The sequence below is a fragment of the Aplidium turbinatum genome, chromosome 11 (genome assembly GCF_918807975.1).
Source record: "Aplidium turbinatum chromosome 11, kaAplTurb1.1, whole genome shotgun sequence".
NCBI classification, from domain to species: Eukaryota; Metazoa; Chordata; class Ascidiacea; order Aplousobranchia; family Polyclinidae; genus Aplidium; species Aplidium turbinatum.
The window spans coordinates 13,114,710-13,138,718 of NC_137482.1; the positions used below are offsets into that span (position 1 = coordinate 13,114,710).

General features: G+C 37.7%; 1 protein-coding gene across 1 annotated transcript in view; it reads left to right on the forward strand.

Moving 5' to 3' along the window:
* LOC145780224 (cholesterol transporter ABCA5-like) overlaps positions 1 to 23,930 on the forward strand; it is a 73,216-nt gene extending 49,286 nt beyond the window's left edge. Inside the window, 17 exon segments of the mRNA XM_082591927.1 lie at positions 1,442 to 1,575; positions 1,846 to 1,987; positions 2,293 to 2,399; positions 8,776 to 8,946; positions 9,093 to 9,206; positions 11,253 to 11,390; positions 13,435 to 13,625; positions 13,943 to 14,078; positions 15,637 to 15,756; positions 16,108 to 16,236; positions 18,170 to 18,241; positions 18,435 to 18,535; positions 19,471 to 19,641; positions 20,651 to 20,770; positions 22,511 to 22,625; positions 23,061 to 23,225; positions 23,399 to 23,930. Coding sequence (XP_082448053.1) covers positions 1,442 to 1,575; positions 1,846 to 1,987; positions 2,293 to 2,399; positions 8,776 to 8,946; positions 9,093 to 9,206; positions 11,253 to 11,390; positions 13,435 to 13,625; positions 13,943 to 14,078; positions 15,637 to 15,756; positions 16,108 to 16,236; positions 18,170 to 18,241; positions 18,435 to 18,535; positions 19,471 to 19,641; positions 20,651 to 20,770; positions 22,511 to 22,625; positions 23,061 to 23,225; positions 23,399 to 23,461 — 2,189 coding nt within the window. The 3' untranslated portion in view covers positions 23,462 to 23,930.
* The last annotated feature ends 79 nt before the right edge of the window (positions 23,931 to 24,009 follow it).

Here is a 24,009-nt window from a genome sequence, read left to right on the forward strand (position 1 = left end):
AGTTTAGCAAGAGGTCTGGTAGGATTGCTCCCCAAAAATTTTTGAATATTTAACGTTGATTTGATCGCATCCTGTGCACTTTTAGGCCTAATAATATTTTTTTCTTACACACGTTTGTGTTTGACCAATATCATCAAATTAAAATTAGATTTCTTTGAAAGTTTGAGTGACAAGTTTTGATTTGAAATTAAAGTTACTATTAATATTTTTTTCTCGACTACAGAAAGATTTCAATGATTTATTAGTTGAAGGCTTGTATAGCATTGTTTGGGTTGGTAAAATTTCTAAAATCCATCTTAGGTGCCCCCATTTTTTGTATTGCCTTATATCTTATAAAAGGTAGATTTCAACTCATACTTAAACTAGGTCAATTGAATTGTTACCCAGATAGTCACTTAATCTGGTCCAGATATGGTAAAGATCTGGTCAGATGCGTATTATTGCATACCCGGTCTAGTAAAGATCTGTTCCAGATAAAGTGGCTGTCTGGGTAGGTTAATAGGTATAGTTAGTTAACAAGATGTTTACTTCTGAATATTTTATTGCTATTTTGTTTTTGATGGGTTCTTAGAACTTTACTGGTGTTATTTTTTAAGTTCACTGTTAAAACCATAAGTATCCAATACCACCAGTAAGATTAATAACATGAGATTGAACCTGCGAGAAAATGTTGCCAAAGTGAAGAATATTTACGTATTTTTTCGGCTTTGTGGAGAGATACGTGACTAAATGGCCCTTCATAGATCCATTACTACATTAATTGTTATGTAATAGGCAATATGTAATATTCATTTGTAGCCTACGTATTCAATGCATGGTTGCAATCAATTGTTTCCATTGTAATTATGGACATACTGTACTTTCAACCAACTCGCACTCTTGACAGCCATTTCGGACATGCGTTCTCGCGACCCGGTAGTGGGTCGCGACCTGGTGGTTGGGGACTCCTGCTCTAGACTTACTAGCCTACTTTTCTTTCTTCACCAGACACATGTTTTCTGCTTTTTGTTCATTTTACCACAACTAATTCATAACATCACTTAATACAAGATTTTCATTTATTTCCGTTTTTTGTTTGCTTTCTCATTTCGCAAAACCACCGAGTACAGTTTTTGGTAATCCTTTGTGCAGAAAATTGTGACAGATCTTTTATGCAGCCTTCTTATTGCTTCAATTAAATATTTTTTCTCACCATTTTTTTTTGACTTCTTCGTTTGCATTATCAGAAATAAAAGGAACGACGGAGAGAGATGAGCGGAGAAGAATGTTTCATAAAATTGATTTTCCACTAACAATGTCTTCCATGATTCATCATGTTATAAAAACGATTTAGCATACATCCGAAGTGCGCAGAATATCATGAATTTGTTGCTGAAGTTTCGTGTGATCTTCCATTTAAAATTGAAATCTCTTGCCATCTGATGTGATTCTCTGTTGGTAGGCAATTCCTTAGACAAGTTTGTGAGCAACAGTCCGGCTCAGCAGAACGAACAGAGCAACCTCACAAACCTGTTTATTGCGCGTCAGCAGTTCTCTTACATGGCTGCAGATATAAAAGACTTCAAGAAAGAGAAGGTAAAAATGAAACATAGATTGTCTCGCATAATTGAATCAACTCAAATGTGACCCAAGAAATAGATAAAATATATGATTGCAATCCAAGCTGTAGGCTACCTGCTAATGGCACCTAAACTTTTCAAGCTGGTTGTAAACCTTTTTTACGTTCAAGAAAGAAAGAATGTTGCACTCTTGTTACTTTCATGTGAGTTGTCAAAAGATTATTCAAAATCCCAAATACCAAGGGGTAAGCTGTTGAATAGTTTATTTAATAAACACTTCCTGCAGCTCTCGTACAAAGCTTTATATAACACATCTGCCGTCCACTCTCTACCGACCATAGTTAACATCATGAGTCAGTCATTTCTTGGTTCTATCAACTCTACAGCGCCACCCATCACCACTTACAACAAAAGATGGCCAGCAAGAAGTTAGTGTTGTTTCTCAAAATGAGCGATGGCTAATTTTTTTTAACTCAGCTACAAATTGTCGTTGGTGTTTCTTGAAGTATCTCTAAACTCACCAAATATTAATTTCTGTTGATATTGGATTAATGATGAAGCATTCACTGATATTGGTGGGTGCGAATTTTAAAGTGTGCGTTGTTGTTGTGATGAAACCTAGAAACGTTTGCTGTGACTGATTTTTTTTATTTCTTTCCTTTTAGCCGTCATATCACATGGTTTTGTTTTCACGATGACACTGTAGATGACCTGTATCATTAACCAATTACAGCGATTCAACCTACCTTCAATGGTGACGAATTCATCGGTGTGCTGACTGCATTCGCTATCCTGATGGTCACTGTTCAGGCAATCATCCTTCCAGTGACAGAACGAGAAGTGAGATTTGTTGAGTTGAAATCACTGTTTAAGATAATTGGAATATTCCAAAAGTATAGTTGAAACGGTATGTTTCAGCCTAACGTTGAGGGCTTTCAAACAACATAATCGGTACCGTTTTTATAGTCTTTGCTGTGACCCGATTTGAAATAGATCTCAAATCTATCAGCACTAGAGCCGAAGGCGATAAACGCTTGGCCACTGAGCTGATAATAATGAGTAATGATGATATGGTTTTGTTTATTTATTGTCGATCTGCTACAGCTAAGGTCTTTCAGAGACAGGGCTCATTTTTAATTTTATTTCAGGTTTACGATGTCATTATATTATGATCAGACTTATTTTCACTTCGTTATGCAAGAAAGAATACAGTCGTTACCGTTTTTAAAGTCTTAGATTTGACCAGATCTGAAATCTATCTCAGATTTACCATCACCAGAGCCAAAGGTGATAACCGCTCTGCCACAGAGCTGGTATGACGCATGTAATGTTCATAACTTACGTGTAACGGTAAGTTGATCTTTGTGGGCTCTTCGTAAATCAAGATGAAGGCAGATTCATTTACTCTAAAATCTGGTGACCTACCACAGCTGTAAACATCACATAATAATGAATGGTTTGATCGGCACAGTGCAGTAATCAGTGGAGCGTGTTAAATCCACATGAGGCAGTATTGCTTATCTGTTACACCTCCCTTCTTGCAGGATGTTCTTAAGCATTACTAATGACATTCACAACTGATAACAAATCACAAGCACGGTATAAATAATTCAATCACGATATCTCGCAGGTGTCTTAATATGTCTGCCAGATCGTGTCGTGCGATTAAGAGTATTCTCAACAACCTGCGGAGTAGTTTCATTTGGTGGGGACACTAGGTTGCTCTGTGTGGATGACACTTGAGCATTGTGTGGGAAGCTGGATGAAACTATGTCATCTAAATAATCATAGTTACGTACAGGTGTTGAATTACAAGCTTTGTACAAATCACGCCGGTTTCGTCTAATTTGTCCATGAGAATTCTCAATGACGTACGAACGAGGCTCATCTCTTTCATTATTTACCATAGCTTTTTCCCAATAATTGTTTTTACGATAACGGACTTCATCTCCCTTTTTCAATACAGGCAATGACTTAGTTCCACGGTCATAATAGTGTTTCTGACGACTTTGCCGGTTACACAAATCATCATAAGCGTCAACAATTTGCGGTACAAGCAACTTCGTCGCGATAGGCAATTTTGTACGTAGTCTTCTGCTCATCAACATTTGTGCAGGTGAATACTGCAATCCAGCAATAGGCGAGTTACGATACTCTAACAATGCAATATACAGATCAGTATCATCATCATACGCTTTTTTCATCAAATTTTTGACAGTTTGGACAGTTCTTTCAGCCTGGCCATTACTTTGACTAAAACCAGGGCTAGATGTTGTGGACTTAATACCCCATTTGCTGGCAAATTGTAAAAACTCTTTACTACCAAATGGCATATTATCCGACACAATTTCCTCAGGAATGCCATGACGTGAGAAAATTTGTTTCAATTCATTAACAACACTTTTTGCAGTTTTATCCACAAGTTTCACTACTTCAGGGTACTTGGAGTAATAATCTACTACAACAAGATAATCAACATTATTAAGAGTCATTATGTCCGTTCCAACTTTAATAAAACGTCCATTCGGAATCACATGAGAGATTAATGGTTCTCTCTGATGACATCTTTGATACTTGCTGCAAGTTTGACAGTTTGCAACAACATCTTCAATGTCTGCACACATTCCAGGCCAATAAAGCAGTTCTCTTGCCCTAGATTTGCATTTTTCACCACCTAAGTGGCTTTCATGAATTAAAGTCAACATTTCAGATTGTAACTTAGAAGGAACAACAATACGTTCATTTGAAAAAACAATGCCTTCAGAGAAGTGCAATGTGTTCTGCATATCCCAAAAACGTCTTGCTTGAGCCGGTACGCTTTTTCGTAGACTTGGCCATCCATTCAAGCAGTAGTTGGATATGGTTTGTAAGGTTGGGTCTTCCCTTGTAGCTTTTCGGAATTTTTCAAGTTTCGGAGAAGAAACAGGTAAATTTGTAATCAGTGAGTGTATAACATACTCAAGCTCTTCATTCAATGCATTGTCTGATGTCTCCGGTAAATATGCTCTCGATAACGTGTCAGCCATATACATGTACTTTCCTGGTACAAATTTTACTCGAAGATCATATGGTTGCAATCTCAGCATCAGTCTTTGAAGTCTCGGTGGAGCCTTGTTTAAAGGTTGCTTCATGATTGTTTCCAGCGGTTTGTGGTCGCTTTCAACAGTCACGTCTTCTTTTCCATACACATACTGATGGAATTTCTCGGTTGCAAACACAATGGCAAGCATTTCCTTTTCAATTTGTGCATAATTCTTTTCGGCTGATGTCATTGTTCTGGACGCATATGCAATAGGCTTACCCTTTTGCAATAAACAAGATCCTAACCCACTCTGTGATGCATCGCACTGAATTGTTACCGGATTGTTTACATCATAAAACGATAAAACTGGCTTACTTGTTAACACAGTTTTCAAGTGTGTCATCGCTTTGTCGTGTTCATCTGTCCATTTCCATTCAGCGTTTTTCTTTAAAAGTTCACGAAGGGGTGCTGTAATCGTTGACTCATTCGGTATGTACTGCGATAAATATTTTGTCATTCCCAAAAATCTTTGCAGAGATGCAATATCGTTTGGTTGAGGCATGTCTGCAATGGCAGATACTTTCTTGTTGTCTGGCTTCAACCCATCTTGTGACACGAAATTTCCCATGTATTCAACAGTACTGACTTTAAATTGAATCTTGTCCTTGTTGAATTTCACACCCTTGTCCTGTGCTCTGTTGAGCACACTTCGAAGAATTTCGTCATGTTGTATTTCATCAGTGGCTGCGATAATCAAGTCGTCAGCAATAACATGTACACCCAGTAAGTCGCCAAACGTTTCTTCGTTTCGTTTCTGCATAACTTCACTGGCGGATGAAATACCGAAGGGCATTCTTAAAAATCTCTTTCGACCCCATGGCGTGTGAAATGTTGTGAGATAGGATGATTCGTCACTCAGCTTCACATGCCAATACGCATTCTTCATATCAATAACAGTGAAAACATTTTTCCCTGATAACTTTGCTTGTACATCTCCTGGCGTCGGGATGTTATGACGTTCGCGCATGATAACCGCATTAAGTGGTTTGGGGTCTAAGCATATACGCAAGTCTTTGTTTTTCTTCTCAACTACCACCAAGTTGCTTACCCATTCTGTTGGAATGTCTACATTCGCAATGATGTCATCCTCTTCAAGCTTGTCCAGGACGCTTTTCAGTTTGGGCTGTATTGCATATGGGACTCTACGGGGTGGTTGAACTACAGGTTGTGCATCAGGCTTTATCTGAATGTGGTACTCCTTTGCATAGGTACCAACGCCGGTGAAAACATTAGCATAATTAGTGTTTACGCTGTCACGTGATAAGGGTTCACTACATACATCCACTCGCTTAACTAAATTAAGTTTCGCACACGATGATTCACCCATTATCGATAAGTTTACAACATCAGTAACATAGCACAATAAATCAAAGTAATCACCGTTCTTATTTGCACATTTAATCACAGTAGTGCCTAAAGGCTTCACATTTAGATTTCCAAAACCACAAAGCTTAGTGTTGGTTTTAGTTAGTACTTGGCCAGTCATGGCACTAAACAATTTCAACGGTATCACGTTGGCTTCGGCTCCTGTGTCTAGTTTAAACAAGACAGAAAATTTGTGATTATCTCCATCAATAACGGTAAGATGAGTTTTCATTCTGGATGTAAACTCTTCGTTACTGTTAATTGATGAGATTCTCAGGAAACCTACATCCTCATTTTGTGCTTCAATTTCATGCACGGGTACATGTCTTGCCGCACTGTCATTTGATCTCCTACAAACACTAGAAAAATGATTACGTCCACCACATTTATGGCACGCTTTGCCGTAAGCTGGGCATTTTCTAGGAGCATGTTTACCACCACAATATTTACACTTAGTAGGCCTATAATCAGTTTTTTCTACTGCACGTTTAAAATTATTGTGCCTAGTATTAGTACTGTGCTTGCTCACAGCATTGATAGCATGTCCGTTTGCAGAATTCATTACTTTCATGTGATCCTTGCTGGCTTCTGCCGCATGACATATGTCCAGTGCTTTAGCTAATGTTAGATCAGGCATTTGCAATAACCTTTCTTTCACATGCGAGTCCTGCACACCAAACACTACTTGATTTCTTAAGTTTCGCTCTTTTTCACGTACAGTCTCAAAATTACATCCTGTGGCAATGGTTCTTAAGTCATTGATCCATGAATCAACGCTTTCTCCTTCCCGCTGTGTGCGCTGCTGGAAGCGATGCGTTTCAAATATTTCGTTTTTTTGTGGTTCACAGTAGGTCTTAAACTTTTTTAGGACGTCTTCTAAAATATCTTTCTTATCTCCCTCTTCATTGGAGAATACAAAATTGTCAAAAATTTCCTGGGCCTCAGCCCCAGCCGCATTCAAAAAATTGGCTATCTGGACTTCCTGTGCCTTTTTGGTGAGTTCAGCTGCTACGTGGTACACTCGATATGCACGCTCGAATTTGCGCCATGCTTCTGCAATATTTGTCACAGAGAAGCTCATTTCCTTTGGTTGCCTTAACTCCGACATGTTTTTTACAATGTACGGATTACTAGCGCAAAACGTACTGGTCACTCCAGTTGGACAACTTCAGTCCAAATTAACGTCTACCAACTTCTTATCTCACTCTGACACCATGTAATGTTCATAACTTACGTGTAACGGTAAGTTGATCTTTGTGGGCTCTTCGTAAATCAAGATGAAGGCAGATTCATTTACTCTAAAATCTGGTGACCTACCACAGCTGTAAACATCACATAATAATGAATGGTTTGATCGGCACAGTGCAGTAATCAGTGGAGCGTGTTAAATCCACATGAGGCAGTATTGCTTATCTGTTACAACGCATGGTGCTGGAGTCGCATAGTATCGTTCTTTTAAAAGGTCTCCTCTCTTCGAATTTATTGAGTTCGTGTGCTGTCAGGCGTGATTATATAATTTGATGAATTACGTGATCAGTAGTTAAGTGTAGGAATTCTTCCCTCTTAGCACGGTTGTTGATCTTCGATGTTGGCATGGTTATTAGGATGGCTTTTTTGAAGTGTAACTGTACTATAGCGTGTCATTTTTTCTGGCAATGATCTTGAACTCAAAGTCGACGCAGTACTATACTAAGACAGTAGGTGATCAAAAAAAATTGAGTTTTTGTTAGAGCTTAGGTGTTCGTTCAAACGAGTATGGAATGGGCGGATCGTGTTACTTATGTGGCTTTCTCTGCAGTTTTTGCAAGTGATTTTGTAGATGCAATTCTCGGTATTGTACATGTCGTTTCGTAACGTATAGGTAGTTTTGTAACTGGAAAGATTTGGGTCTCTTTCTTTGTTAGAGAGCGTTCCGGAGGGTTTGTAAATGTCGGAAAAGACACACTGGCATGTTTGTCTTTGAAGACTTACTTCATTCTACGGTCAGCGTCATCGCATGTTGAGTTTCGTTGCGGTTAGAGGTAAGTTCTATTTTGCTGGTGTCGTCGTCGAGGGTTGCTTGAGCAGTACCAGTTTTAGGGTATTTCGGGGCCCTGCGCGGAAAATGCTTTGCGGCCCACAATAACAATGATCCAATTCAGTAGCGTAGCTAGATATTTTGAAACGGGAAGGAGGTCTGGGGGGCCCCAGACAATTTTGAAAAATTACTTTGAATTTGGTGCATTCTGAGAGCATGTTCCGGGGGCATAGCAAAAAGATAAGATCATGTTTTTTTTGGCATTTTTCGGAAATAAAGCTTAGCTTCAAAAATAAAGCTCCATTGGAAATGACAAAAATTACAGCATTTTCTGAGTAAATTGCGGGCCTCCTAATTTCTGGGCCCTGTGCGATCGCACGGTTTGCACACCTCAAAGACCGGCACTGGCTTGAAGAAGTCCTTGGAGTATCCGTTATTCTCAGTCGTCTTCTAGAAGACTGTCAAGTCTGGTGTTGCTTTGTTGGGTGAAGAGTATCTGCCTTTTCTTTTCTGTGTTTTGTTTTGGAGTGTGGTAGGCCTATAGTTTTACGTGCTTCACCCCCCTAGATAAAGTCAGTCGTGCGGACTGACGAAACGTCGGAAATGAAAGCTAGTTATCATTTCAACATCTTGTGATAGTCTGGTCTACAATCACCTAAAGAATGAAATAAATTAATTTATAATTAAAATGTCTGGTGAACAGTTTTATTTTGTCTTTAGCATCATATTTTTACATTGTTGCATATCTTCAGCTAAAAATCCGAAGCCAGTTACGAGTATCTGGTGTCCAATTCAAACTCTATTGGCTGCCTGCCTTCCTGGCCGATTTTTCCTGGTTCATGCTTGTCTTGGTTGGTTATTTCATTGGAATTGCTGCTTTCCAAGTGAAGCCTCTTATTGTTCCTGGTGCTATAGGAGCTCAGGTGATGCGGTAAACAAATGGTTTGAAAAATGAATTAAAAGTATTTTTTTATTTTTTGTTGACGCAGTGGCTCTCATCACTGTCTGTTATTGTATTTATAATATTTAAAATGTATGTTCATTATTTTTAATGCGAACTATTCATTAGATCTTAGTCTTCATCGGTTCCGGGGTAGCTGCCATTATGGCAACATATTGTGGTACTTTCCTGTTCGACAAACACGAGACTGCTGTTCTTTTTGGGTTCAACTTGTTCAGTGTGGTAAGTTTAGATTCCACTGGTCCTGGTGAAGCGATGGTCAATGATTGATAGCATTGGAGAATGAGAAGAGCGAGCAGTTTCTTTTTTTGAGCGCTTTTCATTTAATGACTACACATAATCCATGTACCTTAACAGCAGTGCCGGATTATTCATAAAGCTAATCTGAAGCTTCAGGCCTACAAAACTTCAGTCTGAATAGGCTACCTATAAAATACTAAGGCTTTGTGTAAATTGCACTGCTTAATCGAATCTACTAAACATAGACAACTGTCAGAGTCATGTACGGTTTGTTCAAGACAGCAGTCGCCTACTATTGTATTGCATAAGTTTAACTGAGATTAAAACCATGAAATGGAACTTGATACAATTCTACCAAACCTATGGCCATTCACATGATAGCGGTCGAATAGCTTGCTAGATGTTTGGTTGAAATAAATTCAATCTATAGCGCACCAAGCATGAGGCTAAGGGGGATCAAGTCCCCCAAACCTGCCACAAAAATTAAGTTTTTGTATGTTATCTATTTATATGTTTTGCTTGCAGGTTAGATATGAATAAGACACAACAATACAACAGGGCTGAGCATTATAGCAATATATTTTACATATTTACAAATAGTTTTAACAGTCGAACAGTTTCGACTTAACTGCTTAACTTAAGCCCTCATCAGGAATCTAAAAATAACTAAAAAAATGCAATAAATTTTAGTTTCTTGAAGGTAAATTGATATTAGGAAAAGGCAACTACATAAATAACTACAAAAAAATTTGCACCATAGGGAACGTGATACATCAAGTAAATGTTGAGGAGAATGGACGCACCTCGAGCAAATAACTGTTTGTTTAAATTTGGGTTGTAGCGTTTGATTAACAGTGCTTCCTGAATTTTGGTGTTAAATTGAGATTTGCCTTTGCGTAAAATCTTAAATGAGTCAGCAGAGAATTTTCGATTTGTGCAAAAAGAACACTCCATGATGGCATTTTACTTTAACTCCCTAAAATTCAGATGCTCCCGTACTCTCATGGTCAAATGTCTGGTAGACCTACCGATGACCGTATAGCCTACGTCAATGCCGAATCACACGGACATGTACAGTAAAACTGTATACGACATTTTAGCATAGAGACGAAGGCGTCTGGGGCTTTAGTTTAAAATACAAACTACTGTAATTTTGAATGTTTTGTAAGTACGAAAAATGTCCACATCAACTTTACTGTTTACAAAATTAGTGTTCAGTTTCAAACTGTTTTTGTGCTAGTTGTTGTTTTCGCACTTTTTGTGTTGGCAAACGGAAAGCTAGTTCTATTTTGTCATACATGACGAAAAAGTCGATATCTATAAAAGATGACGATAGTGGACGTAGATATGAGGATGGTGATAATGCTATAGTAGTATGGGGTTCACTAGCCTATAGGCCAACTTCTAACCTGTTTGAGGGAACGAATCCTGATGTATCGGCAACTGGTGGCTTGTGAGTGCCTTCAAATATTAATCAAATGGGTGGGCATTGGCCTATTGTCACAAATCACTCGGCTAACATTTCTGAATTAGCCCTCCTAATTTTTTCTGGGTGCGCTACTGAATTCAATAGTCCTATTACGAGCCAAAATAGTTCCTACAAGTTTTCACGCATAGACAAATGGACCTACAATTGATTTAAGTTTTCAGTCTGCAATAACCATAATCCGGCACTGCCTGGTAGTCAATCGCATGCTTGAAAAGTGAGTGCCGCTCAATTTACTGCTATCCGCTGTAGTTTTCTTGTGATAGGGCTGAAGAATCCTACACTGTTGACATGGCAAAATCACTAAAGAGTACGCTGATGTTTATAATTATTTATTAAACTTATTTCTAGTCAATTGATAGTTTTATCAATTTTTTCCATCACGGTTTTATGGTTAACAACTATATCTTTAAATTGATTGTTTGTACATTTAACAGTACATCAAATTTGATCACTAAAATTGAATGATATTTATATTTACAATTTAGCAAGATATGTGGTAGCTTTGTAGCAGAAGCTGACTTCCTGTTTGTTTCTATTAGATCACTTTTGTTCCTTACATCATCGTGTCGTTGGTGGACCAGCTAGGATCCACAGATATTGCGATCATCATCAACGTCATATTCCTTGTATTCATTCCCCATTATTCTGCCTTCAGTGGACTTTACTACATCACAAAGGTTTGGTTTCAATAACATTATTCAAACCATAACGTTAATGGTAGGCCTAGTTGATGAGTTTATTTTTTTACGAGGGCAGAACGTTGCGTCGAAAATGTACGAATTTGATCTGTTATGTCTTTCAGCAGCAAGTTGTAGCAAAATTGGTAACGATGCCGGCCAGTTACCTTGTCTTTTCTACAAAATTTTATTTCTAGGGGCCGGCTTGCTGGTCTAGTAGTTTTCTTTTCATAACGGTAAGATTTCAACTGACTAGAAAAAGCAGCGGTGAAGAGTCTGTGGCATAAATTAGTGGTACGATACTGCTGAGCTTAGCTTCATGGATCAAACACGTAGCCATCGCTGTCAGTTGTTGCTACAATCAGCTACCAAGAAACGTTTTGTTGATAGGATAGTCTCAATGGCAAGAGTGGAGTCTATACCGTTGTAGTAAGCAAATCGCAATTGCACGCTGTTCTAGTTATCTCTTATTTTGGGTTCGTTTTTGTTTAAATGATTGTTTGAGATTTTGAGTTTGGTCTGGGCTTAACTTTAGAGCTTTTTTTCTTATTTTGGATATATTTTTAGGTTCACCGAATATCAATTGTGGCACAAACAATATTACGCCAGCATATTAACAAAACAAAAAAAAATCATACATAGCACTTATCAAATAATAACTCACCGTATCCTGTATGATAATTGTGAAGATTTTGATAATTCAAATGCTTAACCAAATTCATTAAACCCTAACCAAAATTATGGAACCCTAATCAAAACGTGTGGCTGCTATGATAGCTCAATAAAGTCCTTTCATAAACTTTCGATTAGATGAAATGTCTCTCAAATGATCGTGGATCTGTTTCTAAGAGAGTTAGAAGTAAGAGGGATCTCGGTTAGAAAGTGAGATCTCAAAACAAACCAGAGTAAAACCATTGTCTTGTTAAGTTTTCTGTTTTGAACAGTATATCAGTGATTGTAGGTTTGAAAATTATGTAAAACAGCAGTAGCGGATCTCGAAAACACATTTGGGCGTTACCAGAGTTTCAAAAATCAAAGAAGGAAAAACCATAAACGAAAAGGGACAATAAAATCGTTGTGATCCAAAAAATTAATATTGGAGTTCAGTCGAGAGTCTAGGCCAGAGTTCTTTCCCCCGAAAAAAATTTAAGACAATTTGCCTTATTTTAGTACGGCAGCTTTTTGTGCATTTTGAGATTGAATAATACTACATCACATTTTATTCTTTTAAGGTCTTACTAGTATATTGTTTAAGACACACACTTTGTATTTGACCAAATTCATCAAATTAAAACAAAATTTCGGTAAAAACTTGAATGTTTGAAAATTCGTTTGAGGTCTCCCAACTGAAATGTTACCGTTTCTAGCATTAGTTGCAACGATCATCTGATGAAAGCGAAAGTAAAAGTAACAACAAACAGGTTGATTTATTGCTTCACTGGCGTTTTGCGCACCATGACAATGAGCATCCTCAGAGCGAATAACATAGGCTACAAATTAAAATTTAAAAAATCGTATACTACAGTGCGGTTGAAGGCAAAAAAAAAAGAAAAATTTTTGTAATTATTTTACCAATATCAGTTTAAACTGACGCTAAGAGTTGGAGGGCACATGTAAAACACGATTTCTTTGTTGAGCGTTAAGGTTTTTTAGCGACAGGGCTAATTCTTAATTTTATATCAAGTTTACAATGTCATCACATTATTACCCGACTTATTCTCACTGCGTAATGCAAGAAAGAATACAGTACAATCGGTTTCACCCCACCGGGAATCGATCACAGATTTACAACCACAGAGCGATGACTACTCGGCCACTGAGCTAATACACATTTACAATTGAACGAGTTTGCAATGTAGCCTACTGATTAGGTCAACACAAAAGGAACACAGGCACAATGCAAGAGCTGGTGAAAACAAACGTGGTAATCAACGAACACAAAATGAACACACGCACTTTTAAAGCAATTAACAACATTCACTCCTGTTTAATGTAAAACTGTTCAGTTTTTTATTTTTTTATTATACATATTGGTCAATTTTAGGTTTACAACAATAGAGCCTTGCTTGGCCTAACTTCAGCCATTCCTGCATCTTTGTATTTTGACTGGTCGGAACCAATGGTACCACTGTCCATCCTTATGGCATACATACACATTGCTGTGTTCTTCGTTCTTCTGCAAGTTCTTGATGTCGTGACCAACGGTGGAAAGATATCGGACGTGTTCTGCAGAATGTAAGATTTTTCGACTTGCTGCTGAAAACAATCGTTCTATAATGAGTAGTCAGTTAGTGCTGACGCCAGGAAGATCGCTCCTTCTCAACACTGAGATCGATTAACATATTCTTCTTTCACATTGTTTTTCCTTCATTTATGTGTTGGCGAAAAATGTGTTCTTTAACGTAGAAAAAATGACTGTCTTGACTCGATATTACGAGTTTGTTAAAAAAAACGTAGTTTCAAAAACTTATTTTGAAATGATTGATAAAGCAGCAGTGACTATAGTCCATTTAGAAATGACATTTTCTAATACATATGCAACTTCTGCATAGGTCAAAAATGGGAGTTATATCAGGTTCGGGCAGGTTGGAAAGCGGACACGCGATCGCCGTGGACGAAGAAGACGAAGATGTGAAAGAAGAAAGAAGATTTGTTAACAAAGTGGTGACTGGAGATAGTGAAAAAAAGGTGAGTGACAGAAACTGAATAACGGATTCACTTTAAGAATTAGTTTTTATGGTGATGTTAGTTTATAATTGAATATTATGACTATTCATTCGAGTTGTTAGTTGCAGTTATTACAGCAATGTTTAAAAAATTCTACGTTCAATGTTCAATGTACGTTCAATGTTCAACCATGGTTCAAACAAATCTAAGAAATCGGAGTGTCAAAGGAACTGACTTTGTTCAACTCCCATCTTTATGAAGATGCCTCAACGCGATGTAGAAGTGAACCCAGGCTGAAAACTAGGCTCATGCCTAGCAACTCCTGGGGCTAATAGACACACGTAAAACTTTCCAACGGCAATCTCTTTTGGCGGAAGAGGGCACAGTGTAACGGGCAGGCATTCTGTAAGACGGGCCTTGATAAACAGAGCACCCGGCAGCCCTTTGCTATCAGTTCCCCTGAAGCTGCACGTTTCCATCTTACTGGACCGCAGTGAACATGGAGCTGGCCAAAAGTGTGTGCGTAGCCCTCGCGTAGTTACGACCACCTTAAACAAACATACAAGCGAATGGCTTTTGTCTCAGTTTGGACGTGGACCAAACAAAGCCCAATGGCGATGATATGACTGGTAACGGGGGCAATCTTGGTAGAGCTGGAAGCCTCCAGCACAATCTCACACATTGGCGGCGGATCTATGATGATCGTCTCCCAATGAACTGCGGTGACATTGGGTTCTGGTAGCAACACCCGTGTCTGGGCTGGCTTATCTAGGATTTTCCACAGCCCACCCCACATGGGGAAGCCCCTAGAAAAGGTGGAGTAAGCATCGGACTACCCAATTCTCATCTGGCCAGCTTGCAGCGGCTGGCGGATTACCCACTTAGCGGTCGATCTACCGCACCCAACCTCCATGCAATGTGACTTTTGTCCACGTATTTTCCATCAAAGACTGGCCACCAGAGCTATATACGACATCACCATCCAAAGCCAAATTCGATTTGAAGATGAAATCAATGCTCGGACACGAGCTGGAGCCGACGACAACGAGTTCAAAAAACTTACGAAAAGGGTATTTATTTTGACTTTTCCGCAAAAGGCTACTCCAAAAACCATTATCAAATTAAATGATTTGCTATCACTTTACTTTCAAGCCGACTTGTAATTCTTGTCGTCATGGGTAATAACGCAATAGTTTTTCCCCACCATATGATGACGGCTATCCTTCGTCTTGGAGGATGATGGTCTTCGCAATCAAAAGAAAAACGAAACGAAGAGCCGAATGATTCTAACAACAACAAGTTTACTTCAAGAAGAGTACTGCATTCAGCGGTACTTTGCATAATGCAAGATAATTTACAAGCAAAGGCACTTTAACAACAAACAGAAGTATCATCTTGTCCGTTTTAATGACCACGCAAGTAAAGTAGTCAAATGTCTCTACCAACATTGTCTACTTACAGAATTAACTTCCAAGAAAGATTTATTTAAAGTATTAGGTACGGTACACAAAATTTTCTCTGTCAATTAATCTCCACTTGACAAACAATCTTCAATTGCAGTTGATCCTTTATTTTTCAGCCGGTTGTGGTCGTGCAAAGCCTACGAAAGGAATTCGTTAAACGATCAGAGAAGAGCTGCTTCAGGAAAAAGATAAAGGAAGAAAAAGTAAAGTAATTTTTGTTTTGTGATAAGATAGCTGTGAGATTTCTGTTGCTTTGGGTGAAAAATTCATGATCATTCGGCCAAAGTTTTACTGATTTAGTAAACGTAACGAATTTGTTAAATACGTTTGTTGTCCTGTGCTATCACGATTCACGAGGTTTGTCTTGTGCGCTTATTTTTATCACTGTTTGGTTTTAACTTCTACGTTTTAATGCATAAAACCGCTCAAGAACTAGGCTGTTAACATTGCAAGAAACTTATTCTGCCATTCAAACACACTAAAAAATGTATGAACATGTTTATTTTGTTTATAAAAGATTGCAAAGCAACTCGTATTCTGCAATCTGCATGGCTATGTTGAATGAAATTTATTTCAATAATCTTCAGGTTGCCGTTGATAACTTGTCGCTATCAGTCTGCCCTGGGGAAGTTCTTGGGTTGCTTGGTCCCAACGGAGCTGGGAAGACCACCGCGATAAATGTGCTCACTGCTGACTATGTACCAACTCGAGGAAAGGTAGATTATGTGGGCTATTCATTTCGAAAAAAATATGAAAAATAATAATCTAGTTGTAGTAATGTCACAAAATTATTGGTTTAAAGTACGGTATAAAGATTACACTAATTTATTTTTGGCTGTTTTATTGAACTTTTGAGACTGGAGATCTAACTCTTCACCACCCCAAGATGTCAATACATTGCTGAATTAGATCGAGATGTTATTAGAGAGCAAGCAAAGTATTTGTTGACACCAATATCAATGTGATTCTATTTTAATAAATAAAGCACTAACAAATAACACAAAAAATGCAGACAGTTACCCTACAAATAAAAAAGGGAAATGTAGGCTACCTTGTGGGGTAGCCGTCAATTGCACAATTAGCACATGTAAGTGCCGAAACAAATGGTCCACCTAAATACTACAAATAGCTGAGCAAACAAAAAAACAACCTAGGCTAGCTCAGAGCAAAAAGAGAGGGGGAAAATGGCAACTCCAATCCAAAGTTTCATGAGCCACCGATACTTGCAAGTCAATATTCAGAGCCAAGTTTAATTGTCCAACTGTTAATGCTTGTAAGTTTGAGTCTGTTAAATCTGATTTTTGAACATTAAGGTCAAGTGCTGCAAAATAAATAAACATAGTTAGCACAAACCTTTTGATAGAGAGAAGCCACGCTAGGAGTCGAACTGGCCATGCAGTGAACTAAAGCACACCCTCACGCTAGGGTAGCTCATACAAAAAGAGATTCAACAAATCTGCACGCCAGGAATTGTTATGGTTTAGTGGCGGCAACAGAGAGCAATGCGATGTGTCAAAAAAGGGGGAAATCCTCAAGCGGATTCTACAATATTGCCTAATCATAGGCCTATGACACAAGAAATGCACACCGTCTGTTTTCATTTGTAGGTGAAAAACGGTAAAATCATGTACATGATCTGATGTTTCCTGCTCATCACTACTCTTCTAAGAAAATGAATGAATGCCACTTTTTATGCTTGTTTGTCATAATTTTATGTAGAAATTTGAAGATACAAATAGTATATTGATTTCAGTTGACTGAAATGCTAGACAAATTAGAGGAAGCATAGACTTGGTAAAATAAAAGAGAGTTAACTCCAGTGTCCGTCCACCAAGGAGCCTAGTGGCTTTGTCTCATTAAAGGCCAGAGAATAAGATGCCTAAAATACAGAGAAATTGCAGAAATGTGAGACACGCGCATCCGATCACATTGCTCAGAGCGTCATTAGTGGCAGTGTCTATGTTGCGACAGTGAGTAATGAACCAATGCAGTGGCTCATTACGTTTGTAGGTGATAGCCATGGTTGGATTACTTTGGTTTATTTTAAAAATTGAATGAGGCTGTTCACCAGGCATTTGGTTAAATTACATGATATTCGTTCTTCTGGTGCAAACTAACCTAAACTATCACCAAATGTATGAAGTGATAATTTGCTTTTATTTCGACGTTTCGTTAATCAATCAGACTGTCAGTCGTGTCAGATTGACGAAACGCCGGAATAAAAGCAGATTATCACCTTACACATCTGGTTTATTTTGTTGCACAAAAAGCAAATGCATCGAATGGGTAGCGCAACACAAAACGCAGAATGAAATAAGACCCACAATTATGCAATTGTCATTACGTAATGATGTCAAACTGAATAACTACGGTAGAAGCCGTGAAGGGACCAACATTGTAATCTTTTGAGTCAAGCAGAAGTAGCCCCAAGTCTTTGTAGTTTTGAGTCAGTAATAATTATTTGGAAACCAAAAACTATAGTAGGCCTAGTCAACATTAATTTGAAATCTCAAAATAATATGAGCAACTGACTTAATGACTAAACCTTTATTTGCTGTTTCCTGGTGTGTAACATTTTTATAATTTTGCATATTGCAATAGCGTTGACAAAAACAACAAAAAATTGCCTGTGTACTTATTGTGTTTCAGATATTCATTTCGGGCAATAATATCCAGTCCAATCTGTCAGAAGCCTTCCAACAGATGGGATATTGTAGTCAGGTTGTGATTACGTAAATTTGTATCTAGAATATTCACTATGGTTACTGATGTTAATAGATTTAATATAAGTTTATAAAATTCCAATCTGAAGCTAATTTCCGATGACACACCCATCAGCAATAAACCAATTGGTTCATTATTAGGTTTAAAAAACAGACTACTTTCATTGTGACACTTGATTGTAATTACGCAGGACAATTCGTTGTGGGAGTTGCTCACTATGAGGGAGCACTTAGAAATTTACTCGACTATCTGTGGCGTCGAAAAGAGAAGTATTGCAGCAACCATAGACAAGTAAAACATCTTCATACTAAACTATTCACCAGGTGTTCAGTCTTCACCATGCTAGGCTAAGTTTCTATTGCACACTGCACAGGCTATATCATCACAAAACATTGTAAACGATAGATTTCATTGACTCCATGTTTTGTCAAGCAAATATTACTGAGTTTTTCTTGAGTCCAAATAAAATGACTACAGGTCACTTACTAGCCAGTGATGTAGCCAGAAACTTTAAATTAAGCAGGGGAAACTGATTAATCTTTTTAAATTGGAAGAATTGTAATGTTATCTCAGAACTTTTTTGACGGCTGTAGCCTACAATGTGTGCAACTGTGCATACAGCAACGTGGCTATCGCGCTCAGTGATAAAAGAGAAAATGTATGTTTTTGTTAAATACGTTATTCAACGTAGCTTGCATGAAAATTAAGAGATGTCATTTTGAAGATAAAATCTGACTGCTTTTGAGGTTATGAAAACTTATTATACAGAAAGATTTGCTGCAATCTTGTCCGGAGATAATTGAAAACCGATCCAACAAGTCACAGCATTAACAGAAATTAAAAAAATTGTTTTCGAATTGATTTATAAAGCTTGAAGGGTTTAAACAACTCAATTATTCTAAAAGGTGTGTTTACTGATGAAATAAAATGTTAGCGCATTTGAAGAGACTTCGTTTAATTTTTTTATGTTACAGTTTTAACTTCAACAGTGAAGTTGGCTTAAGAGGTAGAAAGTTTGAAAATCCCTGGTTCAGCAGCCTACATATAGCCTACCCTACACCAAGAAAAGAATCCTACTGAATTTTTATTTTTATTTAAAGCTTCCGAATTTATTCTTTCGTAAACTCGTGGGGGTTTGTACACGTTTTCATGACTACGTACTTTTTTGCGTTTGACCAACAACATCGTCTTCACTTCACTTGATCCTTGCATGATTGCATCTTCAGCTATGTCGACGCGTTGGACATTCGAGAACATTTAGACAAGCGAGCAAAACAGCTATCTGGCGGCACCAAGCGAAAGTTATGCTTCGCGATGGCCATGCTCGGAAATCCGCAAGTTGTCCTACTTGATGAACCTTCCACTGGAATGGACCCGAAAACGAAACGATTCATGTGGTAGGTTTATCATTTATCAGTACGTGTTTATAACGTTGAACTAATAGATATTGAATGTACCAAACCAGTAAAATTGATATTTTTACATTGTCACAGTTTCTGGTGACGTTCAATTGATGAAAATGATCTTGAAATAAGTATTGTAAATTGATTTGACTGGGAAGATACTTGTAAGCATGTGAGGAGAGCTTGACTGGAGGTGGACTACGAGCATTATGACATACCTTTTTATTTGCACACATAAAATTTATTAGAAAGTTACATTTCAGATTTTTCGTTTTTTTACAAAACATTTATTCACTGTACTTTTCATGATTTTTTTATGGCCTTGTAATGAAATTTAAAAAACCCGCCCGAGATATCCCTACCTATCCTTACTTTTTACAAGGCATACTTTACATCATATCTGTATTCGCCCCGAAAAAGGTTAATTCTATTGTTACTTATTAGCATATGGTTGATTGAGCAGTGCTTTTACTTTGAAAAATTGCTATTTTCTTAGTTTTTAGGGACACATGACTTAACTTCTACCCTTTTTATGATTTCAAGTCACTTGTCCCTTAGACTGATGTGCTGTAGGCTATAGATAAATTGCCTTGCAGTGGTAGAGCGAGAAAAATAAAAGAGAAAAATTTACAAATACAAATATTTTTTTTCTCGTTTTCTGGACAGGATACGTGACAAAGCGTCCCCGATAACTTCTCTTTACCAAAACATACAGTATAGTATATCACACCACTGTCTTTGTTAGTTGCGTTTTCGAGGCTTGCCTTTTATTAAACCAATTTCATTTTAGTCAAACATTAAAATTGTAACAAAAAAGTAAAATCTCATATTAGCAGTGTAAAGACAAAAATCCAGATCAAAACAATTTGCAAATGAAGAAAAAAGAAAAACGACGTTTACCATGATGATAAACGTCATTTTTATCTCTCTTTGGAAATCACGATATAAAATTTTTATTACAAGGTAAATAACGTAGTAGCTACTGCTTATTTCTTGTGTGCAGGAAAACTATCAGCACAGCATTCGAAGGCACTAACAGAGGAGCGATATTGACTACGCATAGCATGGATGAAGCTGACGCTTTGTGTTCAAGAGTTGCTATCATGGTCTTAGGAAAACTAAGGTGAGATATTCTTAACTTTTTTCTGCAACACCTTTTTTACGTAGACTATATTTTTAATATTTTAAGCCATTTGTTCACTTTTTTGTCACTGACGCCTTTCAAAGAACCATCATACCTTCAGAACTCTAAAAACTTTAGGAATAACGTTTAGCTTTTAAATTTAGTGTGTTTTCTTGAAATCGATGCTTTCAGAGATTCCAATTGCATGCACGTTTACAAATGGTGTGAAGTCGACTTTTAACTCCAAGAACTCTGGATGCTACAACAAGCCTATTCGTATTCCACACCTACCTATTCTGCATCACAATAATTTCTAATTTAGTTTCAGGAATTTTGTCATTTACAGTATGTCAAAAATCATCACCGATGAGTAGTGAATTAACCATCGTGGTATCACAGAAGGCAAATTTCTGAGTAAAAAATGTGAAAAAAAAACACAATTGACATAGACTATGTGAAGAGAGGGGCGTTCTTCCCGGCTATCAGCACAAGGCTGAGCACTCGCTAGTACAGCGAGCAGCTGCGATTCGCTAACCATAACGGTGTAGCTTCCACGCAAGCCATTCAGACTTTCCAATCAACGATATGTTTCTCGGCAGCCGATTTGTAGCAAGAATTGACAGCGATAGACACGTGTTTCGCCCATGAGGCTGGGCTCATCAGTATCGCACCGTATTCTGCCACAAATTTATTCGACCACCGCTTTACCAGTCAGTTTAACTCTTAACTTTGTGGACTACTACTTAGGTCAAACTAAATAATAATTTTTTTATAGGCTATCCAGAAACCTAGATTTACAATAAAACTAAGCTACTCAATAGTCTGGTCAAACGTGTTGATCAATACTTGTGCAGTCCACAAAACGATAAAATACAGTATGTGAAATGTCATAAAAGATCAAGTTCATCTATTGTTCAGATTACCACTTAAATGATATCTAAGGAATGTTGCTGTGTACGCCCAAATTCAATACTGCAGATGGTTTTGACTTTGATTTTTATTCTCTGGTTGAGAAAGCCTCTGATAAGTATTTCTGGCAATTTTGCATAGGCCAGTTGCAGAGGCTTTGAACCATTGACGCAGGCCCGGTTACTGAGATGGACTAAGTAAAGTTTCCGATTGTTGTTGTTTGTGAACCATTCTATCCACTAGGTGCCGCTGAATGGAGAGTTGTTCTTAAAATGCGTTACTCAGGCGAGAGCCGAAGGTTGAACTAACGCCACTTGACCTTGAGGTTTTTTTATGCACAAATTTAGGTGCTTAACTAACTAAGCTATCGGGGCGGACAGAATAAGTCCTTCTGTCCAGATACCATCAGTAGAGGTTCTTTCAAATTTCAAACCATTGATATCAAATGCATTAAATTGGTTTAAGACTTAATTACTTCATTCGTTCACACAAATGGAAGATGATTACACGTCCCGATTGAATAGCGGTTTCACCACAAAGGTATCAAATTTGTTCAAGTTTTTGGCCTTGTTAAATTTGCAATGTTAGTGTTGCCAGAAAGTGGATCCAAGTGCATGCTCCTGTGACACTGATTCCTCGAAAAAGGATCAGTTTCTTGTGTGTGCCCTCAGCTTACACCCCAGTGTAGCAAGTGGGACCTTTCAATGTGCAACTTGGTTGAGGCAAAATGTAAGCTACCAACTTATGGATTACTAAAAAAAAATTGGAAAACCCGTTGAAAGAAAACAAGTTAAACGATTAAAGAAATATTCAGCAAACTTTGACTTTTAGGTGCTTGGGATCTACACAACATCTGAAGGGGAAGTTTGGACAAGGATATGTTCTCGAGGTAAAGATGAAAAATCAACTGAAACATGACACCACCTTGACGGATTTTGTCCAGACGGTAAGCACGACGAAGCATTGAACGCAGTTGACGAATTAATAAGTTTGTCTTGCAAAAAAACAAGTCAGCAGCCTTTTATGTCACGTATGCTTCTGCTCATAAATGAAAGATGATAAGCAACTTGTTTTTCACCGCTACTTTTTCGTTCAAGTCTTTCCAGCAAAGAATCCAAACAGTTTGCTCGTTCATTCTTTTGAACACTCGGGAGAGATTGTGTTTGGAGTCTCTTAAAACAAATTAAATTTTTTAGTTTGGTTTTATTTTTTGCACGATTTCATGCCTTAGCATTATTTACCAACTTTTATGCCACTGACAAGCAACAGCTTCCTGTGTAAATTTGATTATGAAGCCGTGTAAAGTGACAATAATCCAGTTAAAAGGTTCTGTACTCGAACAGTGGCTTTCAATACCACTTGGAGTTTTCAAACTTTCCAGATGTTGTCCAACGTCGGGAAGCCAGAGCAGTTTAGTCATAGATACGTGTACAAAGTGGCTCAAAGTGACGTCAAATCGCTGTCGAAAGTGTTCAGCGTCATGGAGGAGGCGAAAGAACGACTCGGCATCGAGGAATACAGCTTCAGTCAATCTACGCTTGAACAGGTTGGTTGTCGCTTCTATGAATAAAAAGCTGACGTAGATACAACATCAATCAGCGTATAAATGCTTGGTTTATGTATGAATTTTTATTTGCTTTGTTTTTGCATTTTATGAATTGCTAACATCTTTGAGGCTTAATGTTATAAATATTGATCTATTTGTTGATTGGATTGCAGGTGTTCCTGCAATTCGCCAAGGAGCAAGATGTGCGACCGACGGAAGAGGAGAACCAAGTCTAGTCTTGCAAAATGATACATTTATTTTGTAAACTTTGTAATTTTAATTATTCCGATTTAATAGTAACAAGATATAACTGACACAAGATAGATGTACCTGACCTCTGACAAGCAAAATGGAGAGACAGTAATTCCTGTTCACTTGCACTTTGCGTTAAAGTAAATCATTTGAAGTTACAGCGATTGTTCCATGATTAACTGTCTCATTCAAATGCAGTTTATTATAGAATAGCCCAGTGGTTCTCAAACTATGTGTCACGTCGTCATGTTGCGTCGATTGCAATTTTTTGTCATACGATGGGTTATGCATGTTCAACTTTATTCTTTTAAGGCAGCGAATTAATTATTTGTCAATGTTTAATTTAAAAATGCGGACTGTGTTGAAGATTTCTGCCTATTAACAAATTGTAACCTTTGGCCATGTGTTTGTAACCTCATGCCAAATGTTTATCATATTTAAATACTCCTAAATAGACGCTAAAAGAATGCGATTGCCAAATATTGTCAGAACCACAGGTTTATCTCCGACTAGCAGGCAGCTCAAACCATAA